General features: G+C 36.1%; 1 protein-coding gene across 3 annotated transcripts in view; it reads left to right on the top strand.

The window, feature by feature from the left end:
• Positions 1-12,620, top strand: part of MED23 (mediator complex subunit 23) — a 59,748-nt gene extending 47,128 nt beyond the window's left edge. For all 3 annotated transcript variants that reach the window (XM_027848541.1, XM_027848540.1, XM_027848542.1), the window contains 4 exons: positions 1,708-1,922; positions 4,941-5,061; positions 7,940-8,071; positions 11,473-12,620. In XM_027848541.1, the coding sequence (XP_027704342.1) occupies positions 1,708-1,922; positions 4,941-5,061; positions 7,940-8,071; positions 11,473-11,646 (642 nt within the window). In that variant the 3' untranslated portion in view covers positions 11,647-12,620. The remainder of the gene's footprint in view (positions 1-1,707; positions 1,923-4,940; positions 5,062-7,939; positions 8,072-11,472) is intronic.
• The last annotated feature ends 75 nt before the right edge of the window (positions 12,621-12,695 follow it).

The following is a 12,695-nucleotide window of genomic DNA, read 5'->3' as shown; positions in this document are numbered from 1 at the left end:
TGACATAAAAATACAAGTCATTCCCCAATTGATAGATGGTCGAAGGATATGAACAGACAGTTTTAAGACAAAGAAATCAAAGCTAGCTATAGTTTTATGGGAAAAAATGCTCTACATCACTATTGATCAGAAAAATGCCAATTAAAATCACTCTGAGGTACCACCTCACACTTATCAGAGTGACTAATATGACAAAAAAGGAAAATGTTGGATGTTAGAGGGGATGTGGGAAAACTAAGATACTAATGCATTGTTGATGGAGTTGTGAACTGATCTGGAGAGCAATTTGGAACTATGCCCAAATGGCTGTAAAACTGTGACATCCTAAAAAAGGGAAAAGGATCTATTTGTACAAAAACATTTATAACAGCTCTTTTTGTGATGGCTAAGAATTGGAAATCAAAAGGATGCCCATCAATTGAGGAATGGCTACACAAGCTATAATATGTGATTGTAGTGGAATATTATTGTGTTATAAAAAATGACAAGCAGGATGATTTCAGAAAAACCTGGAAAAACTTACATGAACTGATGCATAGCAAAGTGAACAGAACCAGGAGAATGTTGTACATAGCAATAGTAGTATAGTATGGTGAAGAACTGTGACTTAGCTATTCTCAGCAATACAATGATTCCAGAATCCCAAAGGACTAATATGAAGCATACTATCCATCTCCAGAAAAAGAACTGATAATGATTGAATACAGACTGAAGTGTACTCTATTTCACTTTCTTTCATTTTTTTTCTTTTATTAGAGTCTTCTTGTATGAAGTGACTAATATGGAAATGTTTTACTTAATTGCACATATATAACCTTTAAAAAAAAAAGAAAGAAAAATGAAATAGTCCTTGTCCTCAAGGAGCTTACCTGGGAGGGACATACATGTATATATCACTTAACATTATGTCATTTGATGCTTAAAATTAACCAATAAAAGTTAAAGTACTGTGATTATTTCCATGTTACAGATGAGAGGATTGAGGCTTAGGGAGGTAAATAACTACCCATGGTCATACAACTAGTAAGTATAGGAGACATGGATTAGAAATAGGGACAAATCTCTCCTGATTCCAAGACCAGAATTTTTCCCGCTATGCTCTACTACCTCTAAAAACAGAAACACTGTTACAGCTAATTACTTCTATCCAACCAAAATGTTGGGTGCCTCTCTGCTTCTTTTGTCTTTGCAGAACCAGTATAGCACTCTGGCTAGTCATCCTTTTTCTTATTCTCACTACATGACTATCCCATCTCCTTTTCCAGTTACATATTTCTTGTATGTTATCTTTCATACTGCTTTTTCAGCAAGAGTCATGATTGGGGATCTGCTATTCATATCCACAATGCATCTCTCTTGTCTTTTGGGTCACCTACAATTTTAATTCTTCAGAAATCATGGTATTTCATAATTCATCATCATGTAATACTATGAATGGATTTTGATGATAGAAAGATGTGATATTTTTTATATCAGTGACCATTAAGACAGTCCTTCAAAAGTCATTTTAGGACTTGTGTGTCCGTAGGAATTCCAACTCATGAACTTTTTATTAAGGACATTCAGACTGAATGGAAAGCTAGAGGGATTTTATAAGGATTATGTCTTTTAAGATCTTTGGATTGAAGTGTCGAATGCATGAAATATTAGAGTAAATTATTTGTTCATGGAATGTGTTTGTGTTTTCTCATGGTATTTCTTTTTAAGGAGCCATATTGGATTGTCCTTCATGTTCGAATTGTGAGTGTTATTAACAGCCCAAGCTTCATCTCTGAGACTGAATGGGTTGGATACCCATTTCAACTTTTTGACTTTACTGCTTGTCACCAGTCTTATTCTGAGATGAGCTGCAGCTACACTTTGGCTTTGGCACATGCCGTGTGGCATCATTCTAGCATTGGACAACTTTCTCTCATTCCCAAGTAAGTGGTCTAACTGCTTTAGTAGTTAAGTAAAAGTCTTGTTTAGGCATATAGCAAAAACCTGATTAACTGGGAACATAGTGTTCTGAAGACTGATGAATTGGATTTTCATATTAGCCAAAAAGTTTTACATATGAAAATGTATTTATATTTTTCTATTTTTAAAATTATTATATTATTTAAAATATATTTATATTTTTAAATTGACATGGGAAAGTGTCAAAATTTTATCTAACTTTCCTGATATAAATATAGATATAGATAGATTGATATAACTGAATATAATTCTTTTAGTGATATTTCAGGTTTTCCAGTCCCTTGAGTCCTCTTTCAACCCGTTTTCATATATAAGGTACTAAATGTGCTGAGATATCAGAAATTGATTTGAGCACCTAATCTCTGGAGTTGCCCTTATCCCTCCATTAACTAAAAATAATAATTGCTATTTTTATGGCACTTCAGAGTGTGTAAAATGTTTTACTTATAGGCTCCCTTTGAATGTGGCAAGGCTGGCATTAATGCCATTTTTAGGTGAGGACACGGAGACTTCAAAGAGTTGAAGTGACTCATCAAGTCATACGTAGCTAGCTGAAATTCTAATCCAGATCTCTCTTGAATTTGAAGTCCGATTTTCTTCCCCAAAACCTATCCCTCTTTCAGACTTCTCTATTTTTGTTGAGGGGACCACCATTCTTGTCACCCTGGTTTGCATCCTCAATGTCAATTCTTTTTTTCTTTTTTTTTCTTTTTTTTAATTAATTTATTTTAATTTATCAACAGTCACTTTCATAAGCATTTGAGTTTTAAATTTTTCTCCCTCCCCAAGACAGCACACAATCTGATATAGACTATACTTATACATTCCTATTAAACATATTTTCACATTAGTCATGTTGTAAGGAAGAGTTAGAACCAATAGGAGGAACCACAAGAAAGAGGAAACAAAACAGAAGAAAAAAATAGCAAATAGTATGCTTTGATCTGCATTCAAATTCCATAGTTCTTCCTTTGGAGGTGGATAGCATTTTCCGTCATGAGACCTTTGGAGATGTCTTAGCACTTGGGCTAAGTCTATCAACATTAGTCATAGCACAATGTGGCTGTTACTGTGTGCAACATTTTCCTGGTTCTGCTCACTTCACTCAACATCAGTCCATACAAGCCTTTCTAGGTTTTTCTGAAGTCAGCCTGCTCATCATTTCTTATAGCACAGTAGTATTCCATTTCCTTTGTATACCAAAACTTGTTCAGCTATTCCCCAATTGATGGGCAATCCCTCAACTGCCAGTTCTTTGCCACCACAAAAAGAGCTGCTCTAAATATTTTTGTACATGTGGGTGCTTTTCCCATTTGTGTGATCTCTTTGGGATACAGCCCTACAAGTGCTATTGCTGAGTCAAAGGGTATGCACATTTTTTATAGCTCTTTGGGCATAGTTCCAGATTACTCTCCAAAGTGATTGGATCATTTCACAACTCCACCAACAATGCATTAGTGTTCCAATTTTCCCAGAAAAGAAATGCAGGGGAAGGTGGCCCAGCTATTCCAGATCTTAAATTGTATTATAAAGCAGCAATCATCAAAACTACTTGGTACTGACTAAGAAATAGTGGTAGATCAGTGGAATAGGTTAGGTATACAAGAAACAGTAGTCAGTGACTATAGTAATCTACTATTTGATAACCCCAAAGTCCCAGCTTCTGGGATAAGAACTCACTATTTGACAAAAACTGCTGGGAAAACTGGAAAAGAGTATGGCAGAAACTAGGCATAGACTAAAATCTCACACCATATACCAAAATAAAGTCAAAATGGATTCATGATTTAAATATAAAGGCTGATGCTATAAGCAAAGTGGGAGAGCAAGGGATAGTTCAACTATCAAATTTATGGAGAACAGAAGAATTCGTGACCCAACAAGAGATAGAGAACATTACAAAATGCAAAATGGATAATTCTGATTACATTAAATTGAGAAGTTTTTGCACAAACAAAGCCAATACAACCAAGATTAGAAGGGAAGTAGAAAATTGGGAAAGAATTTTTACAACCAGTGTCTCTGATAAGGGCCTCATTTCTAAAATATATAGAGAATTAAGTCAAATTTATAAGAATACAAGTCATTCCCCAATTGATAAATGGTCAAAGGATGGGAAAAGGCAGCTCTCAGATGAAGAAATTAAAGCTATCTTTAGTCATATGATTAGGGAGATGCAAATCAAAACAACTCTGAGGTACCACATCACAACCGTCAGATTGGCCAACATGACAAAATAGGATAATGATAAATGTTGGATAAGATGTGGGAAAATTGGAACACTCATTGTCATTTCTTGATTCCTCACTGGCTATTGTCTCTTATGTCCATTCAGTCACCAAATCTTGACTATCTTTCTACCTCCGCAACATCTGTTATATCCACCTTCTTAGTACTCATCAGTCACCACTTTAGTCATGCTTAACTTCTAATTGGACTCTCTACCTCAATTTTTTTTACCTCTTCCATTCCTCATAACTGTCACTTTTCCTTTAAATATATATGCCTCACCAGTCACTACACTACTTCAGTAAACTCAAATATAAACTCCAATGTTTGGCATTAAAGAACCTTTACAACCTGATCCCAACCTTTCTTTCCAGCCTTATCAAGCATCATTCCCCTTCCTGCATTCTGGCTTAGCCCCACTGGCTTTCTTACTGGTACTTTACTCACGACAGTCTAGCTCAGTGCCTTTATTCTTTTGCTCTCTCCCATGCCTGGAGTAGGTACTCCTTTCTAATACCTGCTACACAGAATCCTTTGTTTCCTTAAAGAGTCAGCTCAAGCACCAATTTTTACATGAAGCCTTTACTGTTGTTTTTCTACCCCCATGCCCTGCTAGTGCTTCCTGTGACAAAACTACCTTGTGTTGATTTTGCGTATATTCTATACACCCAAAGTCTCCCCAGTACAGAGCATGGTGCCTGGCACATAACAAGCACTTAATGAATGTTTGTCGATTTATCTTTGAATTCTAGATTCCTCACTGAAGCACTCCTTCCCATAGTAAAGACTGAATTCCAGTTACTTTATGTGTATCACCTTGTAGGACCTTTTTTACAAAGATTTCAGCAAGAGAGAACTCGGTGCATGATAGAGGTAATATGTGACTTTTGTCTCGACTTCTTCTTGCATATATGATATCTAGGAAACTAGAATCAGAGCTAGAGGGCATCAGGATAGTCACTTAGTTCATGAGTAATTGGGGCGGAGCCACGATGGCAGAGTAAAAGCAGGAACTTGCTTGAGCTCACCCCCAAACCCCTCCAAATACAAACAGTGGCTGCTTCTTGAACTTCCTGGCCCATAGACTGAGGGAGAATCAAGTGGCTGATCAGAGGGGGATTGCAGGGATCTCTTTGCTGGTGCAGGATTCTCTTGCTTTACCCATGCTTGGATCTGGGTCACAGTTCTGGGTGGCAGTCCTGGGCAAGGAGGAGCCCTGACGTGGTGGAACTTGTAGTGGCTATGGAGAGTATACCCTCCTCACAGTTCCAAGACAGAAAAGAGTGCTCATAGACCAGAGCACAGGCCAAGAAAGGAGTAAACACCTCACCCCTTATCATTACCACCTTGGAAGAAATGAAAACTTACAGGTCTCTAGAAGTATCTCTGAAAACAGCTGCACAAAACCCCCAAAGCTTGGCACAGTACATTCTTCACACTGGAAGCAGACCCCTATCTTAACAAAGAGTTTATAACTCAAGTAATTGGCTGAGATCATGAGCAAGCAGCGGAAAAAGAGTCAGACCATAGAATCCTACTTTGGTGACAAAGAAGATCAAAACATACAACCAGAAGAAGACAACAAAGTCAAAGCTCCTACATCCAAAGCCTCCAAGAAAAATATGAATTGGTGCCAGGTCATGGAAGAGCTCAAAAAGGATTTTGAGAAGCAAGTAAGAGAAATAGAGGACAAACTGAGAGTGATGTGAGAAAATCATGAAAAACAAGTCAACAGCTTGCTAAAGGAGACCCAAAAAAATACTAAAGGAAATAACACCTTAAAAAATAGCCTAACCCAAATGGCAAAAGACGTCCAAAAAGCCAATGAGGAAAAGAATGCCTTGAAAAGCAAAATTGGCCAAATGGGGCGAAGAGAATGCTGGCGTGGTAGAGGTTGTAGTAGCGGTGGAGAGGAAATCCTCCTCACAGTTCCAAGACAGAAAAGAGTGCTTGTGGTCACTCATAGACCAGAGCACAGACCAGGAAAGGAGTAAACACCTAGCCCTTGATCATAGCACCTTGGAAGAACTGAAAATTTACAGGTCCCTAGAAGTATCTCTGAAAACAGCTGCACAAAACGCCTGAATTTTGGGACAGTACATTTTCCACAATGGAAGCAGACCCCACCTTAACAAAGGGTTTCGAACTCAAGTAATTGACTGGAAACATGAGCAAACTGTGCAAAAAAAGTCAGACCATAGAATCTTTCTTTGGTAACAAAGAAGATCAAAACATACAACCAGAAGAAGACAACAAAGTCAAAGCTCCTACATCCATAGCTTCCAAGAAAAATATGAATTTGGTCTCAGGCCATGGAAGAACTCAAAAAGGATTTTGAAAATCAAGTAAGAGAAGTAGAGGAAAAATTGGGAAGAGAAATGAGGGTGACGCAAGAAAGTCATGAAAAATGAGTCAATAGCTTGCTAAAGAATACCCAAAAAAATACTGAAGAAAATAACAATAGCCTAAATAACAAAATAGCCTAACCCAAATGGCAAAAGAGATCCAAAAAGCCAGTGAGAAGAATGCCTTAAAAAGTAGAATCAGCCATATGGAAAAGGAGGTCCAAAAGCTCACTGAAGAAAATAATTCCTTAAAATTTAGAATGGAGCACATGGACACTAATGATTCTATGAGAAATCAAGAAATTGTAAAACAAAACCAAAAAAGTACATGGAGGAACTATGATTGGCCTGAACCAGCAATGGGGAACTATTAACATGAACTGGAAGGGGGACTTGAGGTCATTGTACCTAATCCACTACATTATTATTTGGTTGGCAAGAATATTCTATGACCTTTCCAGCTTGCTTTATCCTAAGGGGAGATGTTGGCGATGTCTTCAGATTTGTCTGCAGACATGCATAGATTAGATATTTTCTCATCAGATGTTGTGGAGGGGATTCTCACAGAGGTACAAGTTGGACTAGATAAAGTCTTGAGTTCCCATCAAGCTCTTAGATTCTTTGATTCTGTAATTATTTTACCAAAGTTTTCTTGGTCTATTTTTTTAAAATTACATGTAATGAAATGTGAGAAAACAATTTTACAGTACTTTTTAAAATGAAAAAATAGGGGAAATGACAAATATTATACAAAAAGAAATAAAGCCAAGTCCTGTCATAAATGGTATTGTAGTGCTATGAATGCACTTATACTACATTTCAAATTATATTCTTTTTTCTTTCAAATAATGTATACCTTTCCAGAGCCATTGTCCATCATTGATTTCATAACATGAAATCCTATTGGGTCAGATTTGTTTCTCACTGAAAGAAAGAGCTGTCTTCTCAGCATCACTGATGATGTATGACTACAAGCCGTGGAATACCAGTCTCCAAAGAATTAAAGTTGCAACTTAGCCAAAAGGAAATGGAGTGGGTTGCATGTAGGTGTGTGGGTAGGCTACAGCATACTTTCAATGGGGAATTTTGCCCAAGAAGTGAGGTGTTATATCAAGACTGGAAAAGAAGTTGTTTTGGTTATGTTACTGGAACCCCTTGTGGATGAACATGAATAAGACACATAGAATGACATGTGAATGGGTAGTGATCTGTACCAGTTAAGGGAGTTTGCGTATTGAGGAGATCACAGATACTTGGAATTATCACAGTGTAGATTCAACTCTCACTAGAATACAGACATTCTAAAACATGAATTTTATCTCATGTATGCTATAATTGAGCTGAAATAAATAGATCTGTCAGATAATTCAAGACATTTTATCAGTTTATCTTTATTTATTAAACAGATTGGAGTGGCATTTTATGATATGCTTCTGAATGTAGACCAGTGTAGCACCCACTTACACTACATGGATCCCATCTGTGATTTCTTATATCATATGAAGTATATGTTTACTGGTGACAGTGTGAAAGACCAGGTAAGTAATATTTTATGTGAATCATTTCTGGACTACTGAACACAAAACAAAAGATTTTCTGTAATGCAGTGCAGATTATGTTACCTAGCCCAGCTGGCTTTCTTACTAGTACTTTACACAGGACTTTCCAGCTTAGTGCTTTTGCTCTGGCTTTCTGCCTTCCCTAGAGAGTTGTATTCCCTTCTAATGTCTGCTGTGCAGAATTAGGGAAGTATGCTAATATAAATTTTTTTTCCACATTGTTTTATTAAAAGAGTAACTATTAGTCCAAAGCAAATTAGTTTATGTTGAAATGAAATTTTAAGGAAATTATTTAGGTGTAAGAAAACTGGGAGGTAGAATGTGCTTGGGAAGCTTTGGTATGGGTTTTTGTTTTGTTTTGTGCAGAATATCCACAGCTGTTTATTATTTTTCCCTCTTATTTCTTTTTAACTAAAAAAAAAGGAGAAAGTGAATTTTGTGAGCATCTCTGTCACCATAACACTAGTCTTAAGCTGTTTAGAGAGGAATAGAAAACATGAATCTAATATCTTTGTGACCCAGAAAATGTATTAGATGAGGAAATGGTACAAAATAAGATAGTATTTTACATTTAGAAATACTTTTCTGGTTTCAGATTTAGGTTTAATCACCTTTGAGCCAGTTGTAGGTAGAGGAGAATAATTATAATAATAGCTAGTATTTATTCATTTTATTTTATTTTATTTTATTTTTTTTGGCTAGGCAATGGGGTTAAGTGACTTGCCCAGGGTCACACAGCTAGTAAGTGTTATGTGTCTGAGGCCTGATTTGAACTCAGGTCCTTCTGAATCCAGGGCCAGTGCTCTATCCACTGCGCCACCTAGCTGCCCCAATAGCTATTATTCATATAGCACTTTAAAGTCCATGTGTTACTTAATTTGATCCTCACAACAACCCTGTGAGGTAGGTGCTGTTATTATCCTCATTTTACAGATGGGGAAATTGAGACTGAGAGATGTTAAAGAAATTGCTTAGGGTCTCACAGCTGCTACTAAATGCTTGGGGGAAGGGAAAGGGACTGCTGTGGGCTTATTTATTTTTCAGGATTCTCTTTTGTGCTCTGCAACTTTTTTCAGTCATCCGTGATTGTCATCTTTGATTCCTTCCTCTTCTTTTTCTGTCATATCAAGTCCTATTATTTCATTCTCCATAAATACATTCTCAAATCCTATCTTTCATCTGTTGTTTTATTCCCTCTGTCATCCTCCTTCAGACTAGCATTACCTTAGCTTCCTAATACATCTCTCTACCTTCAGTCTGTCCCCACCACCAACCCTGGTTATTGCTATACATTGTTGGCAGATTAATCTTCTTAATGCACAACCTTAATCATGTCATTCCACTAATAAAAAAAAAAGTTGACTGATTTCCTGTTGTCTATCAAAGGGCAAACCCCTTTGTCTTGCCTCGGGTCTTAATTCTTCTGTTAGATACATCCTGGAAGATTGACCTTCGCTGTGTCATTCTCCTCATCATAAATGTTCAGTGGGATAAAATATTGTCTCCGTAGATTTATGTTTAAGTCCCTTGGTCATCTAACTTCAACTTCCACTTCCGATCATTTTAGATTACACCCCTTCCTACACCCTACATTTGAACCAGATGACATTCAGCTTAGGTGCTATGTCCTTTGAAGCTTTCTTCCCCACCACAGCTAAATATCTCTTCTCAAATGTTTCTAGATCACTTTTTTTTCGGATCTCTCCTTTGCCATTTCACTCATACTCATCTCACATATCCAGTGTGTTGTCAAGTCTTGTTTCTGTGTTGACACCATATCCCATGTATGTTCCTTATTTCCACCTTCCCTCTGAGACTCTTCATTTCCACTGCATGTATCTTATGTGTATATAATGTTACTTGCATGATATCTCCTCTATTAGAATATGAGCTCCTTGAATGAAGGGATTGTATTTTTGCCCTTCTTTACATCCCTAGCACCTAGCAGTGCCTGGAACTGACTGATTTGTATGTGTCTTGATCTCTTCTTTCTCCTGTTCCCAAAACACTGTTAAGATTTTGCGTTGTCCTTATATACAATATGTACTTAGTAATTGTTGAATTCATTAATTCAGAGTCTTCCACCAACCTTCCTTTCCTTGACTTTGTACTTCTCACCTTAACTTTAGCCAAAATGAATTATTGTCATCCAAACACTCTTACTTAATTTAACACATCTGAATCTCTAGTTCCTATACCTGGAATGCCCTCCCCCAAGTTTTGCACTTGCTAAAATCTTATCCATCTGCAAAGACCAGTTCAAATCTCACTCTCCCCAGTTCAAAAAAGTTTTTCCTGATTTCTGCTTCTGTTAGAGCCCCTTCTACCTAGCCTGTTGAGAGCTATGAAGTCATATTATTTCTTTCTTATGCACCTACCACACTTCAGTTTGTACTGTAATTGTTATGTGTTTTGTCTGTTAGATTTTAAGTTCTCAAGGGTAGAGTCTTTATCTTATTATTGTATCTCTCTCAAAGCCTGCATATGTTGTATATGTACCCAGTTAACATAGTTTTTTTAATTGAATGTTGACTCATTCTTTTACTATTTTCTGGCAGTGTCTTTTCTTGCAGGGATGGAAGACATATAAAAGAAGGAAGAGAGTGGTAATTAAGCTGAGTCTAGATCTCTTTCCCTCTCACTGTTATTTATCTGTCTGCCTTTTTAAAGACTAAGCAAATGCCATTAAAACTGAGAAAAGCTGTGAAACTGATTTTATATTCTAAAGTAGGTTAGAAGTAGTTTTTCTTTCAAATTAGGGAAAAGATGGATAGGAGAAAGGGAGAAATATGATAGGAGCATATTTCTAAACGTAATTGGAAGTTGAGCTAAATACATAAGGAAAAGAGTTTGAGTTGGATTTAAAGAGTAGTAATAGACAAAATTTTGACACAGTGGCATAGTGCTATGAATAAAAATTTCCCATTTCATTTAAATACTAAGCCAAAACAACACCAAATAAATAATTTGCTAAGCAAATTTTGTTTATGATACATTTTTATTAGGAACCTTGTAGAATATGAAGCCTTGTCCGTTTTCTCAGGAAGATGGCATTATTAAAAATTATAAATTATACATAAAAATTACAAAAAAGACAAACCTGATAGACAATAAAGTCTCTTGCAATTTTGCCTGGTCTTTGATTGTTAGATTTTTTTTTTTTTTTTTTTTTAGTACTTTAGGAGGCAAGAAGAATATTTTCTCTCTGCTTTTATTTGGAGAGAAAATTACTTTCATCCTTCCTCTTCCTGGTCAGGTGATTAAGGATATATACAGATCTAACCTCTTAAAATATATTACTTAATAGGTTGTAGTTCTTTGTCTAAAATTTATGGGTCTAAATGACATCTAATGTTTTTGTATATATTCCCTTTTCTTAGGTAGAGAAAATTATCTGCAATTTAAGACCGGCTTTAAAACTTAGACTGCGATTCATAACACATATCAGCAAAATGGAACCGGCTGCAGTACCTCCACAAACCATAAACAGTGGGTCCCCAGCACCTCAGCCTACTCAGGTGACAGTCAATGTGGCTTTGCCAGTAACTCAGTAAAGCCAATGGCCCCATGGTAAAAATTGGAGCACTGATTACTTTGGAAATGGTGAGAAAAACCCAGTTGGTCTGAACACTTTTCTATCGCATAGCACCATACTAGAAGAGAGTAAAACAAATTCAAAATCATATTAATTTTGATTCATGTGGCAAATCTACTGGACATCTATCATTACCACCTCCTTATCTGGACTTACCTCAAGAGAATAGAGGAAGAATCATGTTATGCTATCCAGAATAATTTATCAGTGGCACAGTGGGAACATAGTGGTGATAATAATGAGTTGAATTTAATTTATTAGGATCTTCAAGTCTTCCATTTATTGGTTGCTTATTTTAATTTTTATATTCAGTGTCATATTCAGTCTTCAAACCTGGATTGTCTGAAGGGGTACCCAACAGTAAAGCACTTAGCACAGTGCCTGGAACATAGTAGGCACTATATAAATTCTTATTTCCTTCCCCTTAGTCTTCTAAACTGGTTTAATTGGTAATTGTATAAACTCCTTTTCTGGTTAATTGTATTTGGTAAGGAGGGGTTAACAAGTTTTTTATTCTTATTTTTTAAAAAAAAGATCATTGTAAATTTCCATTTGTATATTCTATTATTTCCAATAAAGAAGATAGATTGGTAAAAATGTTATCCATGGACCCAAAGTTATTCTATGAGTGATTGGAAGGCACCAAAGAGAATAAAATCTAATAGGTTCATTGACGTTGCAAATAAAATCATGTTTCAAAGAGGAATAATTCATGCTTTTAAGTTTCGAGGTTGACTTACGCAACTGGATAATGGTATGACTGTCCTGCCTAGTCTTAATTAAATTTGTATAATGTTGAAACCTTTATATTTGTATGATGAAAATTTTGTTGGATTTTGTGCTGTATGCAGTTTAACTTTGACAAGCAAACAATGGAACCAGTACTTGTAAGAAGTGTAAAATATTGTTTAATTAAAGAAATTTTATTAATAATTGGTGATTTGAATTTACTTCTTAGTGCAAAGTGACTAAATTTGAAAGAACCATTGATGAAACAGAATCTAATAC

Source organism: Vombatus ursinus, unplaced genomic scaffold, assembly GCF_900497805.2.
Source record: "Vombatus ursinus unplaced genomic scaffold, bare-nosed wombat genome assembly UNPS02006779.1, whole genome shotgun sequence".
Lineage (NCBI taxonomy): Eukaryota > Metazoa > Chordata > Mammalia > Diprotodontia > Vombatidae > Vombatus > Vombatus ursinus.
The sequence above is the reverse complement of the archived record's forward strand: the minus strand, read 5'-3'. Positions and strand labels throughout refer to the sequence as shown.